We start from the raw sequence: 16,033 nt of genomic DNA on the forward strand, positions 1-16,033 counted from the left end.
ATCTCTATTCTCCCTTTTTTGTCAAAAGTCTTGGAAGCTATTGTACACAAACAATTATCTGCTCATATCTACTCCAACCTTGTTCTCACTCCATTTCAATCAGGTTTTCGTCCAGGCCACAGCACTACCACGGCATTGCTTAAGATCGTTGAGGATGTGAGACTAGCTATGGAATCAACGCAGCTGACGGTTTTGGTGTTGATTGACTTTTCAAACGCATTCAATGCAGTCAATCATGAACTCTTGTTAGCTGCATTGAACCACTTAAATATAACGTCATCAACGGCTAAATGGTTCGCCTCATATCTTCAAGATCGACGTCAGATGGTTCGTGTGGACAGTTCCTCTTTTTCCGACTGGTGTGACCTCACTTCCGGTGTTCCGCAGGGCGGCATACTCTCTCCACTTCTTTTTTCCGTTTTTATTAACTTAATTGCTTCTCACTTAGCATGCTCTTTCCATCTTTACGCCGATGACCTGCAATTGTACACCCACAGTAGCATTAGTGATCTGGATTGTGCCATAGCGAAGATTAACGAGGACTTGAATCGCATCTCTGTTTGGTCGCGTTGCTTCGGCATTTCTGTTAATCCGTCCAAATGCCAGGCTATTGTACTGGGAAGCCCCCGTTTACTCTCCGTAGCTGACCTTACTCACTTGTCTCCTATCGTGTACGAAGATATACCTGTGCCGCTGGCATCGCAAGTGAGAAACCTTGGGTTGATTCTTGACAATGGCCTGACTTGGGAACCGCAGGTATCTGACGTATGTCGCCGGGTCACTAACACACTAAGAGCCCTATACCGGCTTAAACATTTCCTTCCGACTGGCACTAAAGTTCTCCTTGTTCAAGCTCTTGTATTACCTATTGTAGACTATGCTGATGTGTGTTACACGAATATCACAGAAGTCTCTCTGAGCAAACTAGATCGGCTTCTTAATAACAGCATCAGATTTATTTTCGGACTCCGTAAATATGACCACATATCTGCATATCGCCGCCGACTTAACGGGCTCCCTATTCGAGAACGGAGGTCCTTGCGTATTCTGTGCACACTATACTCTATTTTATTTGATCGGAAAGCGCCCGGCTATCTTAGTTCGAAATTTAATTTTATAACCGCCCGATCAGGTTGCACCCTCCGTGAGTCCCGTAGGCTCAAGCTTACTGTTCCTTCTCATCGCACCGGTTTTGTCTCTAACTCCTTCACCCTTCACGCGATCCGGCTTTGGAATGATCTCCCACTCAACATCAGACAGGCTCCAACCAAGCTCTCGTTTAAGCGCATGTTACGCAAGCATTTTTTCGACAAGCTCACTGGTTAGTTGTCCATCGTAGGCATAGTATTATTTGCACTGGGTACACAAAATGAAGTAATATATATGTAAGTTTATTTAATTATAGTATGTATAGTATGTATAGGTATATGTAAGTTTATTTTCGGTAGTGTGTATTATTTATCGCTATATTTTTTGTTTTAAGTTACCTATTCTGCTTTTTTTTTGTTCAATGCCTGCACCTATCACTGTTTCTGTTTAGCCTGGTGGTTGACTGGTAGAGAATGCCTTTAGGCATTAAGTCCGCCATTTGTACTTTATTTGTTATATTGTGCAATAAAGTTTAAAATAAAAATAAATAAAATAGACCCTACTAATAGTGTTGTGTTCCTGCCGGTGAGTATGGTTGCCAGAGCTCGAGGGAGAGGAGTGTTAGGGTCGGCAACGCGCATGTAACTCCTCTGGAGTTGCAGGCGTACATAGGCTACGGAGACTGCTTAACATCAGGCGGGCCGTATGCTTGTTTGCCACCGACGTAGTATAAAAAAAAGTTTTGTTTAGTTAATTGTACTTTATTTGTATAATTAGAATTATTGTAATTGTATATCCTATTAATTACTTGAATATGTCTTACTTAATTATAAGGCATAAGTTACAACAAAAATTTACTCATAAAAGGGTAGGGGTAACATAAACAGCACCAGCTGCTCCTGATACTAAAATACACAACACAATTATAACACAACACAAGTTATCAAAATACAGAAGTAAGTTTTAACATCCCAACTTATCAGACGTCATATTCCTAGTGCAGCGAAGCACATAAAACTGCAAGTGCAAATAAAACTAGTTTTCCTATTTGGTGGTCACCCCAGCTCGTAACAGAGAGGTCGATAGCGTCTCGTTTCACGGTAGATAAATCAGTTCGTCGCGTAAAAATGCACTCCTACTTGTACTTACCTCCCCTTCAACGTTACCGCAACCAATATCTTGCTATATATTGTTTCTTTTGTATATCTTGTAGTAGTGTTCATTAGCCATAATTTATTTATAGTCAATAGTCAATATATTCTTTATTCAAATAGTAGCTACAAGCACTTTTAAATTGTCAAGTTTTAAATATTACTTTAATTTAAATATCAGAGCAATTTATTGATGTAGTTATTATTATTCATAAAAACATTGAATTCATTTGTTATGATAAACCTATGCATGTGCTTATGTACTTTAGAAGTGTTAAATGTCATTATTGTTAACTTTAAGTGTAAGTATATAGTGTATGTCTGTGTATTTAGTTCCGATCACAATGCTATCCTAAAACTACTGTCGGACCTCCTAGTGGGAATTGTCTTAGGATGTAGGCTATTAAATTAAATTAAATAAATATTAATACTAATTACAAATTTATTTACATACAAGATATATACAGTGGTACTACGTAAACGAAATTAATAACTAGCTTAAATCTAAAATAGGCCCTTGAGGCATTGTACCAAGGATGCTGGCGGCATTTCCCCGCTGTATCGCAATGCTGATACGTTGTGCGAGAAAGCCGCCAGCTCTTCGGTCACCAGTTACGTCAACCAGACGCTTCGCGATTTCTGCAAACAACTTATGCGCGCTGGGACCCCATGGACCTAGAGTTTCAAATAATTATTTATTTCAGAAATTCAATTTCTATAATGGCTATATGTACTGTTATAACTTTGCTTCTAAATCTTATTGGCCTGTATCTGTTTTTTTCCCCAATAAAGAAAATAAAAATAAAATAAAATAAAATGGGTAAAGTATTTATAGTAGTTTCACAGGCATAGATAGTTTGAGAACACCCATGAGCGTACTTCGCCCGATACGAACTATATATAAGATACCTCAAATATAACGTCTATATACGATATGGACTAGATATGCCAGAGTCAAAAGTGACGTTTTTGTTTGAAGTAACGTCACTTGATAATATTAGACACCTTAAATCTCGAATCGGGCCGTATGGACGTAGAACGAATTCAAACAATCCACCAAAAACCTACTTGCATACTAGCCCAAAAGGTCCATCTCTTAACAAAGGTACATGCACGGACCGCGCAGATTAAAACAGAAATTACTCATACAAAACATACTTAGGGTCGTTAAACTTATATTGACCGGGATATAGACCGTTGAAAGTGAACGCAGCCGACGCGCAAGAATGAGGGTAGACAGAGCGCTGTCTACACAACTTTGACACCCACCCGCTATCTTCAGTCACCCGTGAACATGATGCATGTAACTGCGTCGAAATATCGGGAGCTCACAAATAATACAAAAGGTAATCACGGTCTATATCCCGGTCAATATAAGTCTAGTGAAACTAACCGTGAATCATTCAAACTCTAATACTTAGGGTCGGTTGCACCAAACCATAGACCAAACCATCTGTCACCGTTTTACCGTTCGCTAAATTTAATAGTATGGTAAGTTTCATAGTTCTTTGCTGCTTGACGTTAATCAGTCTGTTAATTGTGGTCTGCAACTGACCCTTAGTTTAGTAATTAACAAGCAGTCGGTATATTCGAAATTTAAACGTCGAATACGGACTAAAATATTTGGAAGCGGTCTTTAAACTTAATACTGCTTAAACTATTCGATACATTTTTCATAAAGTAGATCGATATGTTGATTTCTTATATTTAAGGAAGTGATCTTCAATCAAGTGGGCCTAGCTTCTAGCCTTACCTTAGAAAAACGATAATCGAAATTTAAATAATATATGAGAGCGATGACATGACTCTTAGTTGTATGTACAGTCAGCTGCAGAGAGAAGGCACCTACCCTGTATAGAAGTTTGTATGCAAAAGTGCTAAGCTAATATTATTGCAATAAGAGTTTCAAATGGTTTGAGTCTTGAGTATTGCAAGTCTGCAATAGACAATGAAATATACAGTCGTACAGTGAAAGATTTTAATTTCGGACCCATTTTGTACCTTGTCACAGTGACAATAGTATGAGGTCTCTAGCTACTTTCATATTAATTGTCACTGACAAGGTACGAAAACTACGAAATGGGTCATAAATTAAAATCCGTACATCCGGATACATTTTTACTTTTAGTTTCAGTTTTAAGTTGAGCAAAGCTCAGTTGAGTTGAGTTGTTGTGCTCGATATATACGCATCAGCTCCAAGAGCTGCTAGTGTATCAAATAAATATTAATAATAAAGAACCTTCGCGTAGTGCATGTCCGCCTTAATCGCTGGAACCGTTTTATTACAATAGGTAGGGAAAGTGTAGGTATTAGATTGGTAACATGTGAGGCCGAGCGAGGCCGAGCGAGGCCGAGGAACTATTGTTATCTTGTCCTCAGGAAACCAACATTTTCTAACCATCAAAACGGTACAATTTCTTAGCCTCGCAGCACCGACTCGCTCCATTCGACTGAATCGTTTGATGTCTCACGTGAATGGGAGCCTTAGCTCTAAAGCGCCGTCCGTTCATGCTTCGGTTGCAACGCGAATGGCATGCCTTTAAGCTACATTACAGATTTCACAACATCACAAAATGCTGAAAGGAATCTTTGAGCTTTCAAAATGAGAAACAAGCTTGACATTTTTACGGCATTAAAAATGGGGCAAATAATACAATTGATTTTGATAGTTTACTATTGTAAAATTAAGTTAAATTAATGCATGTCACGTTTGTGGTTTCAAATTCGCATTGTTTAGTTCTTTAGCACTAGATCTAGAGATAGTTTAATTTAATTGTACAAACAAGTCTTGTCTGAGCAACCATAATTATCTAATTTCAGTAGTGGAAACTGTTTTGGCTTATGTATGTATTTAAGTGTATATATCTATACGTGTCATTTTTCGCTGTTTGTTTCCCATTATCAATAAATAAAATAAAAAATATATATTTTTTAAAATTCACCAATAGAATAAATCTGATTTTTACACTAGAATTGTTTTGGTAAACGGATAGTTAGTTTTTACTGTGCAAAGCTAAAGAAAAACCTAGCGTTAGTTGTAATCTTGCGGAGCGGAGACTAGAACCAATTGATTCCCGAACATTTCCTCTCATCTCCGCTCATCTATGCCACGGTGGAAAGGCAGCCTAAATCGCTTTAGTGTGTGTGTGTGTGTGTGTGTGTGTGTGTGTGTGTGTGTGTGTGTGTGTGTGTGTGTGTGTGTGTGTGTGTGTGTGTGTGTGTGTGTGTGTGTGTGTGTGTGTGTGTGTGTGTGGTAGACCACAATCACTTAAGCCCGCAACACGTCAGTAAAGGTACTCTGCGAAGATGGCATGTGGATCAGCGCCGAAATGACGGGAACTCACCAAAACAACGAATATAGTTACGTGGTAAATACCCGTATTCATTAGCCTTTAGCTGTGCCATCTCGCAACTTTTCGTTGCAAACCCATTTAGAAATGAGAACAATTTTCACAATTTCTGAACGTCAAGTTATTCTTAATTGAATTTGAACGGCCGAATAGGTCATTAGGGGTTATTTTCAAATAATTATGTACCCTTTCCGAGCGAATGGCCCGCTAAGAGCCTTTAAATTCATTATCTCCCACCTTGCCTTCTTTCCGTTAAATTAAAAAAACGTTAAATTTTCGTTAACGAGGAAGTTTCTTTTTTTAATGTTAACTCTTTAATGGTCTTGTTTTTGGTAATATTTAATAATTTTATATATTTGATAGGTACTTTGTCAGATAGGGTTACATTGTCTGTATTTATTTAAAATCTATGTTAGTATTTAATTACATAATTTTTATAAACCCGTAATATTAAAATAAACAAACTTAAAGTTATCTACATAAATAGTTATTACTAAATTTTAAAAGAGCTAAGGTAGTGACAATTATTTTCAAAATATATTATTGTATGCGGTAACTTTCTGCAGCTAGGTATACCTACTTATAAATAACCAAAGAGGGTTTGAATTGAAATGTTACAGAAAATTATGCAAATTTTGCAACTAAGCATCAACAGCTACACAATTGCAAATTCAGAAAACGAAAAGAACGGAAGCAAAACAGATAAAAAACAACAAAAGTATCACCAAAACACAAAAATGCCATCAAATCTCAAGTCCCTTTTTAAGTCTCAAGAAAATAAAACATAAGTTCAGTTCACGAATGCAATCGGCAACAAAATAAAGCGCGACGCACACTGACATTAAACAGATTTCGCGCTCGTAAAATCTGTAATTTGAATTCCTTAAGACCGAGGGGTTGTCTCGTCTATTACTCATAACTAGGGCCGTTGCGTAGTGTGAGCGAGAATATGCGAAGCGGTAAAGTTTTGATAGTGTGGCACTGACAATTTCCTGTACCTACACTGCTGCGTCAGTAAGGAACGGCGGTACATGGCGTCAATATTGACTTGTTGGACCAGTAATGTACAGAAAGTGTCAATGTCAGTCGACATAATGTCAGCGTGGTGAAACAGGGGCCTGATAATGTTTCAGCATTTTAATTGTAAGTGTGGATATAATTGAATTAATTGGGCAAAAGATTTATCTTAGGCCGCGGCTGACGGAGCGTCGAGCAGCAAATCAAGGCACTTCATAAACTTGGTCGAGCGCAGTAAATAATTTCACGGTTTAGACTCACTTGTTTTAGTCACTCGCGCGACATGTTTCGGAGAGCCTAGGTCTCCCTTCTCAAGCACTAATAGTGCGAGCAGCGTTCACGACGACCGTGTATTGCGTACTGCCGCGCGCCGCGTCGCTAGCACAAGTGAGTCTAAACCGTGAAATTATTTAATATTAGTATGTCTCACAACAGTTTAAATTCGATTGGTCGAGCGCAATGTAAGAATGGCGTTGATTTGCCGCTCGCCGCTCCGCCAGCCGCGTGCATCTAGGCCACAGCTTTACGCTTAGTAGACAAATTATAGCTTCAACAGTGGACAGCCGCCCTCCTCGTAACCCTGCATAATCCCGGGGGCGATAGTAAGGATATGGCCAGGGAATTTTATTTATTACGACGTCAAAGGCGTCCGTTGGAAGTAATGCTCTACATAAAACTCGTTTACCCGCGCCGTTCTTGGTTCGATTCAATTATAGCATTTTTATATGATTTAATACATTTTTAAAAGATTTTAAAACTTTATCGCTTTTTGATATGGCGGATCGGTTGCAATCATAATCGACGAAAGTAACTTATAACAGTTAAGAAACACATTCAATTCGATACTAATGTTTTTGAGGCCAATTAACAATTAATAATTTTTTGTTTTGTTTTTTTTCTGTTTTTGTTTTTGCTATTATTTTTATATTCCCTTTTTTAAACATCTTTGTTCTTTCATTGTATTGTCCTGTGTATGTGTGCTTTATGGAATAAATGTCTTTCTTTCAATTCGAACGTACCGACATTTTGACATCAATTTGATATCTGAGGGCTGTCATTTAGTTATCAACTTATTCGTCTCTGCCGATTATAAGAAGTCCGGTGTTTAAGCGCTGGATTTCTGTTCAGATGGATCAGAACAAAAAAGGACTGCCTTCAACATATGCAATCCTAATAATATTATTGTTTAATTTTAACTTAAGTTTAATATCAGTGGCACCCCTTTACAGTGTTAATTCAGTTTTTAATTTACAAATACAAAATTCTTTATTTAATAAAAAAAATTAAAATAAAACTATGAAAACGGATTATATCGCGTATATTGAATTTATAATACATCCCGACGTTTCGAACTCTTTACAGCGTTCGTGGTCAACGGGTGACTGAGGAAAAATTACAAAATGCAAAAATACCCACATACTAAAATAATGAACAATCATAGACTATTTTAGTATGTGGGTATTTTTGCATTTTGTAATTTTTCCTCAGTCACCCGTTGACCACGAACGCTGTAAAGAGTTCGAAACGTCGGGATGTATTATAAATTCAATATACGCGATATAATCCGTTTTCATAGTTTTATTTCATGAGTAACTATCGCGGTAACCGAAGACAATATTAAAAAAAATTAAATTTAGTAGTAATTTACTTGCTTTTGTATGCACTAAACCTATTAGCGTGCTCAGATATTTGTGAGCACCTTGTTCACTCCGATATATCTGATGGCGACTATACATGCGCGTCCAAGACAATTTTTTAAAATCTGTTTCTGGCTCCTGATTTACGTGGCTTATAACTTAAATTCGTTTGATTTGATAGAAATGTTTTACTCTCTGTGTCAGACTGTAGTTACTTTAAGTTTATTGCTAAGTTAACAATTATTTACTAAAACAATGTATCCAGTAAAAATAAAAATAAAAGTATCAATATAACAAAACTTAAACGAACTAACAAGATCAGACAAATGCAACATTTGTTATTCGTTAAATCATTTTACGGTTTAGACTCACTTGTTTTAGTCACTCGCGCGACATGTTTCGGAGAGCCTAGGTCTCCTTTCTCAAGCAATAACAGTGCGAGCAGCGTTCACGACGACCGTGTATTGTGTATTGGGTACGCAATACACGGTCGTCGTGAACGCTGCTCGCACTATTAGTGCTTGAGAAAGGAAACCTAGGCTCTCCGAAACATGTCGCGCGAGTGACTAAAACAAGTGAGTCTAAACCGTAAAATGATTTAATGTTAGTATGTCTCACAGTTTAAATTCGATTATTTGTTATTCGTTTTTATATTTGGTTATAATTTCAAAAATTAAATTCGTCTACTTTGTGAAATTATACGCAGAGTCGCACTGCAGTCCCTATAAATTATAGTGATCACCCAGCCTTTAATTGTAACACAATATGTATAGATGTAATTGCAGCCAGACACATTTCTCAAGCATAACAAGGTAATGTTTAATTCAGGGGGAGCTCGGGCTATAAATAACGGGAACAAATTAAAAAGTCCGAGCGACGGGGGGGATCCCCGCGGCGTTCGTACGGGAATAGTTTTGATAATATTTAGAATCCTATTATAAAAGTTGTGTACATGATTTAATACTTATTATAATGTCGCCATAATAATGAAATACATTTTACACCTGAAACAATTTTTCTAAATTTTGCAAAACACAAGGAGTTTGACCGATTCTCGAAAGAAAGGTAGATTCAGACGTATATTTGATCCAATATTTAAAGAATCTTAAATAAAGTAAATAAATAAAATATCTACTATAAGTTAATTTTACACATAGCATCGACCTAGTCCCACAGTAAACTTAGTACAGTCGCCATCAGATATATCGGAGCGGCCGAGGGACTCAAAAATATCTGAACACGCACCTAGCGCCTTGACAGTAGAGGCGTGTTCAGATATTTGTGAGCACCTCGGCCGCTCCGATATATCTGATGGCGACTGTACCTAAGAGCTCTAAATTCTTGCCCACTGACGTCCAGTTTTTTGCGGCATACGGTTTTCTGCAGAATTCCGTTTTAGTATCATACGTGCTAATATAGTAACGTTCACACGAGCATTCTGTTTGCGGTATACTGCACTCATACTACAGAAAACTGGATCCTGCAGAAAACCGTACCCGCAAAAACTGGACGTTAGTGGGATAGCGGCCTAAGGCTTGTGTTTTGGATACTAGACAACGAATGAATATATATAATAATATACATAGTTATATTACTAGTATTGAAACCCGGGCCACAGGGCGGACACGCTATACATCAAAAATCACTTGCATTTCTATGTGTGTGAACGGCACGTCTGTACACGCGTCAGGCGTCATAGTGTGAGTAAGTTGCTTAAAAACAGTACTGAGCGGCCGGCAAACGGCCGTCAATCTGCTTTCGCGGGGCGAGGTAATTCGAGTCGGGGCGGGGCGGTGCGTGGCCGTTCTGTATGATACTATTACTTATTTTGTGCCCGGGCTCTTGTTCGTCGTAGGCAGGATCACTAGGCTACGAGGCCGTTAATAATCCGAATAAAAGGCGTATTAACATTTCCCTTTCCTTCAAAAATTAAACAGTCGTTAAAACACGATCTCAGTTAAACTGTCGACTCGATTAGCCAAGACCTTATCACTCCGGAAACTGTTAACAGACGTACAGAACTAACTCACGTTAACAAAACGTTAACAACGACATTCAAAAACTGGGATTGAAAATACACACAGGTTCTGTCTGAGTGACAAGATTAAGCGACAATAAAGATGAAAAATCGAATATCGTGAGTGTCGTGTGTCGATCCGGTGACATCCCTAGTGCGAAAAACGTTCAAGTTAATAAACAAGACCAAGTGCGGGTAGTTCGATAAACTCGCGCGCCTATATAGAAGATGTTGATGTCAACTTTAGCCAGTCTTCTCCGAGACCACGGGGACAACGCCGTCCTTGGAACGTCGGAGGTAAATTTAAAACTTATTTTACGCGATTATGTCCCGTCGTTGAATAATAATGACAATAAAGTTGTCCAAGAGCCCTTTCCTACGGCAATTTCCGTTTTTTTTACAGATACAGTTTTCTACAGGATCCTATTTAGCCTTATATGTGTATATATACTGCCGTTAACAAAAGCAGTATAACTTTGTTTGCAGTGTCCGGCATAAAACCGATCCGTTAGTTTGCTGTTCAGTTTTGCCACTACAAACTTAAACACATTGTACTGTAAAAATTAGCATCGAGTTTAATTACTTACATTTAATACAAGTATTCCCAGATTTCTGCTTCTAGCATTTGTCCACACTGCTCCTCTCATTCATTGCTCTACAAAAACAGGATGCATAAGTACACGCTGGCTACTTATTGTACGAAAGCATGCGTGATGTCTCAGATGGCGTTTCTTGGATAATTCGAACAATTCTAGGTGAGAAACCTGGGATGGCTTCATTATTTTAAAAAAAATACGCGAGAAGCCAAGGCGCATATACCTAATTGTATTAAAAATAATAAACCGCTTCAGCTCCTAGTATGTTCCACACCCCACAACATGGCATATCTACCCCCAATCTACGGCTGACACTTAATGCTAAATGCTGAACTGCGCACGGAAATTGGGCAAATATGGACGCAATCAAAAAGCTCGTTTAAGTCGTCATGTTTGTTAAAGCTTTGTTTTATAATCGGAACAGATTAGACTGATAAGGTTCTAACGTTTGTCAACCTTTTACATTGGTCAATTTAACCCTTTATAGGTATTGTACCTGTCAAAGTCAAAATATTCTTTATTCAAATAGGCCTAGCAACAAGCACTTTTAAATTGTCAAGTTTTAAATATTACCTTAATCAGAGCAATTTAATGATGCAGTTATGATGTAATGATGAGTTTTTAGTGATTCTTAAAGACATTGACATTGACAAGAGAGGTATGGGCACTGTGAATGACATCTCGCTTTGTGTGGTAGGGCACAGGACAGCGGATGTCATTCCAGATCTAGAGCAAAGCCCAACTGGGGAGGTACCTCCGCCTTACAGAAAACCGCAGCCAAATAACACTAGACCCTACTAATAGTGTTGTATTCGTAAGGTGTCGCTACTAGTAAGGTTGCCAGAGCTCGAGGGAGAGGAGTGTTAGGGTCGGCAACGCGCATGTAACTCCTCTGGAGTTGCAGGCGTACATAGGCTACGGAGACTGCTTAACATCAGGCGGGCCGTATGCTTGTTTGCCACCGACTAAGTATAAAAAAATTTGAATTATTATGGATATGTCAAACTTAATAATAAGACCAATCCTGTACCAAAGAAGCGTAGCTATTTTTATTATTATGTATTTAAAATTTTTGCATTTTGAACACATATTACATCACATTTACGATTGTAAATTGAGATCCGATTGGTCTATCGCGAATTTATTGTGTTACCTTTATTTACCGACGTTTTGACTAGGGATGAAAATTCCGGAAAAAATCAAATGTTTTTTTTCGGGAATTTTACAAAATTTCGTTCTTTTCGGTTTTTTTCCAGTTCAATTCAGAAAAATTTTATACGTCACACACAATGCCACTGATGAGTGATGACAGTGTCAATGCCATAAACAAACACATTAGACATGCAGACCTGTTTAAATTCCTAATTAAGTATATTGAAAAATACAGAAGTTTTGAAAAAAAACTTGGTTTTTTCAGCTTTATTCTTTTTTTCGGAAGTATTGTAACTGAAATTTGCATTGTGCTTTTCGAAAGAAACTTGAAATAATCGAGACGTTTTGAAATTTTCCCGGTTTTCTCCAACGCTAGTTTCGACACAGGTTTCACTGTGGTCGTGGCCGCGTATCCGTAATTGTATAACTTTTACAGAGCTACCTTAATAACTACTTAACCATCCATATCCATATCCATATTTGTAGTCCATCTGATAAAGGAGCAAGCGAGACATAGACTGTGAGACCTTAGTGTTGGATGATGCTGGACATTCTGATGTTTTGAAAAGATGTGTCCCGCCGAGTTTGTTGCCGGTCCCATATTGGGATACCCTCCTACAATTTAGGAGGGAATTAAATCTTCTCGGGTCCGTGGTGTAGGGTTGGAGCCGGCGTAGTTTTTATCGCGTATATATATATCTTTACTTGAAAATAATTGTAGTGTACTAGCCTTATGAACCGATTTTGCATGTACAACCAGCCTTAAAGTTTGTAGTCTATGATTGTTCATTATTTTAATATGTGGGTATTTTTGCACTTTGTAATTTTTCCTCAGTCACCCGTTGACCACGAACGCTGTAAAGGGTTCGAAACGTCGGGATGTATTATAAATTCAATATACGCGATATAATCCGTTTTCATAGTTTTATTTCATGAACTACTTAACAATTAGGCAAAATATAAGTAAATCCGACTGTGGTCGTGCGACATTATTTATATCCGATGTTATCGCTATAATTGCCTCGTGAATGACTCGCTTATTTTTACCTTTTTTGTACTGTTCACTGAAGTTTGAGGTTTTATTAATTTACAGTTAGGAAGTTGATCCATTAATTAACTGGCTTTTCATTTATGAGTTTTTGAAATGAAAATATTGCCTTGTTTATTTGCGACGAAAAATGAGGGCTTATTTTCGAGGGTTTATTGCCACGAATAATGAGTCCTTTTTGTAAATAGTTTGAAAGCAAAAAAATATCATTCAGCATAAGCTTTTACCTGTTACATTTGGAGATAATTAGTTTTAGCTTCTATAAAATTATTAACTAGCATTTTTCTACTATTTTAATTACAGCATTAAATAAGGTTTACTTCATTACTTTTTTACAACATTAATAATTACATGTATTTTAAAACTAAAACTTACCTGCGGCTGGTGAAAGTTTCGTCACAACGCCCCATCTTGATTTCCACTGCAACAAATGAACAATGAATTAATATAATATAACCATTCAAACAAATTTTATTGGTTGATTGTTTGTGTTTATTGGTAATAAGTAATATTTTACATGTCAACAGTTCATTTCAACTAGAAAAAAATATATTATTAGATGTACCTAGCCCCAAACTAAGCAAAGTTTGTACTATGGGTACTAGGCGACGATATATAGGTACATACGTATATAGATAAATACATACTTATATACATAGAAAACATCCAAAAACAGTGATTAAATTTATGACACAGACTTTAAAAACATCCATGACTCAGGAACAAATATCTGTGTTCATCACACAAATAAATGCCCTTACCGGGATTCGAACCCGGGACCACATAAAAATAGTATTATCATACAGAACGGCCACGCACCGCCCCGCGACAGAAATCTGGCGGACTTCTGGCGTGCTCTCAGTACTATTTTTAAGCAACTTACTCACACTATGACGCATGCCGCGTGTACAGATACAGACGTTTCGTTCATACATAGAAACGCGAGTGATTTTTGATGTATAGCGTGTCCGCCCTGTGCCCGGGACTATCGGCTTCATAGGCAGGGTCACTAGTAACTACCCACTAGGCTAGACCGGTTGATTCTTGATGCTGACTAAATAGTAGTAGTACCTAAGCACTTTTTTGAACACGATATAAGTATGTTTATATTACAACAGTCATAAAACATGTAGGTACAAAGGCAAACTCATTATTAAGGGACATCTTCCAGCAAAAATCGCACTTAAACTATCGTGAGACATATTTCAAAATATTTATCAATACGGTTTTTACTCACTATTATTTTTTAGCAACCGCCGCGGACACTCGTGCCTGAGGATGGATTCCCAAAGAATCCGAAACATGTCGCCAAAAGCGACTAAAATAATAGTGAGTAAAAACCGTATTGATAAATATCTTCCAGCAAACTTCAAAGTTAACCTTAGCTTAGGTACCATGTTCAATAAAGAATTAAGAACTTTGTTTCACCACAGATATATCTTAAAATAGAATACGTGTCTAAGTGTAGTGTCTAAAACAGAGAATGATCGTGTAAAGACACGATGTTATTAGATAACACTTGGTATTATTGAAACCACCTAGCAGGTACACCAGTATAAGTTTGTCTCTGGCTCAAGATCAAGAATATCAATTAGAAAATGTTTTTAGCAAACTTCTTACAATGTTTAAATGTTCGAGATGCAGGAATCAAACGGTATTAAAAATTAAATTTTTAGTTCGTAATTTAAATTTCGTTATCTGCCTCTATACCACTAGAGCAAGAGCGATAAAAAGGCAAATAACGAAATTTTGATTATCTGGTTTCAGTTGAGACTGGAGCTTCGAACATTTGTGATTAGCCAAGATGGCGGCGATAGCGGGCGCGTGTTCGGGAGCGGTAAAATGCACGGTTTTATTGCACTGCGCCTGTCGGCGATTTGTCTGTGCCGACTAGGTAACAAAGTACCTAAATAAATTTTTAAATTAACTAGCTTTCATAATTCATAATAAAGGCAGTTTAATTTATTAAACTTGTAAAACCAACTGTTTAATTTATCGAAACTTTTCATGTGACTGGACTGCATATTTGATCATTGTTTATTATTATTTAAGTTGACAATTGTACCTTAACAGCTAGAGCCACAGCAGCACAAATTGGGAGACAGTAATACTTATACATTGAGTACAAAAGTATTTTCATAACAATATTAATTATACTTATATAATACTACTTACAGGCATCTCTCGCTCTATCACTCTCTTACACTCAATCATCAGTCGTCCGATTGCACTCACAAACAAATCACACTCCGGGTGTGCCTCGAGCACGGAGTTGAGCAGAGCGTGCGCGCGCGCGACCGGCGCCTGCGCGTGCGCCCGCGTGCGCGCGGTGCCCTCCGCCAGCAGCGGGTCATATCATATAAGTACCTAGACCCCAGTACGAATATGCATTTGACATCAAAGTTATATCTAAATGATGTTTTTTAGTTATCATTCGCGCGTGCTTTCTCTCGTACTTGTACGGGCGAATGTACTCGTAATTAAATTGACCCATATTATTACAGGAAATTCTGTCTAGAGTTAGACCAAAAAAAGTCTACAACGATTTTGATAGCACACGCGGTGAAAGTGTTATTTATACGTCATAATTTCATAGAAGTTTGACGTTTAAAATAACACTTGCGCTGCGTGTGCTATCAAAATCGTTGCAGACGTTTCTTGGTCTAACTATAATTGTTATAACTCTGACAACAAAACAATCAGGAACCTTTTTAGTGAAGCGTGAACTTGGGTCGAGTGTCCCGATTAAAAAACCCCTCTGTCCAGGACAGCAGGGATCAAAGAACGTCGGTGCAACGATGTCTAAAGAAAAAAGAAGTAAAAAATACCCAGGAAATTATCTTTATAATAATGGTATTGACCATGATGTCGGTTCTAACTTAACAATTTGTTATGGGTTTGAATTGGTTTTGATATGACCATGACGATAGTCTTGGTGATTAGCGCGCATCTCACGCACGCCGCACGCTTTTCACT

General features: G+C 37.7%; 1 protein-coding gene across 1 annotated transcript in view; it reads right to left on the reverse strand.

Moving 5' to 3' along the window:
- LOC134746521 (uncharacterized) overlaps positions 1-16,033 on the reverse strand; it is a 699,755-nt gene that overhangs the window by 426,573 nt on the left and 257,149 nt on the right. Inside the window, exon 3 of the mRNA XM_063680935.1 lies at positions 13,433-13,478. Within this exon, the coding sequence (XP_063537005.1) occupies positions 13,433-13,478 (46 nt within the window). The remainder of the gene's footprint in view (positions 1-13,432; positions 13,479-16,033) is intronic.

This window comes from Cydia strobilella, chromosome 13 (assembly GCF_947568885.1).
Source record: "Cydia strobilella chromosome 13, ilCydStro3.1, whole genome shotgun sequence".
Lineage (NCBI taxonomy): Eukaryota > Metazoa > Arthropoda > Insecta > Lepidoptera > Tortricidae > Cydia > Cydia strobilella.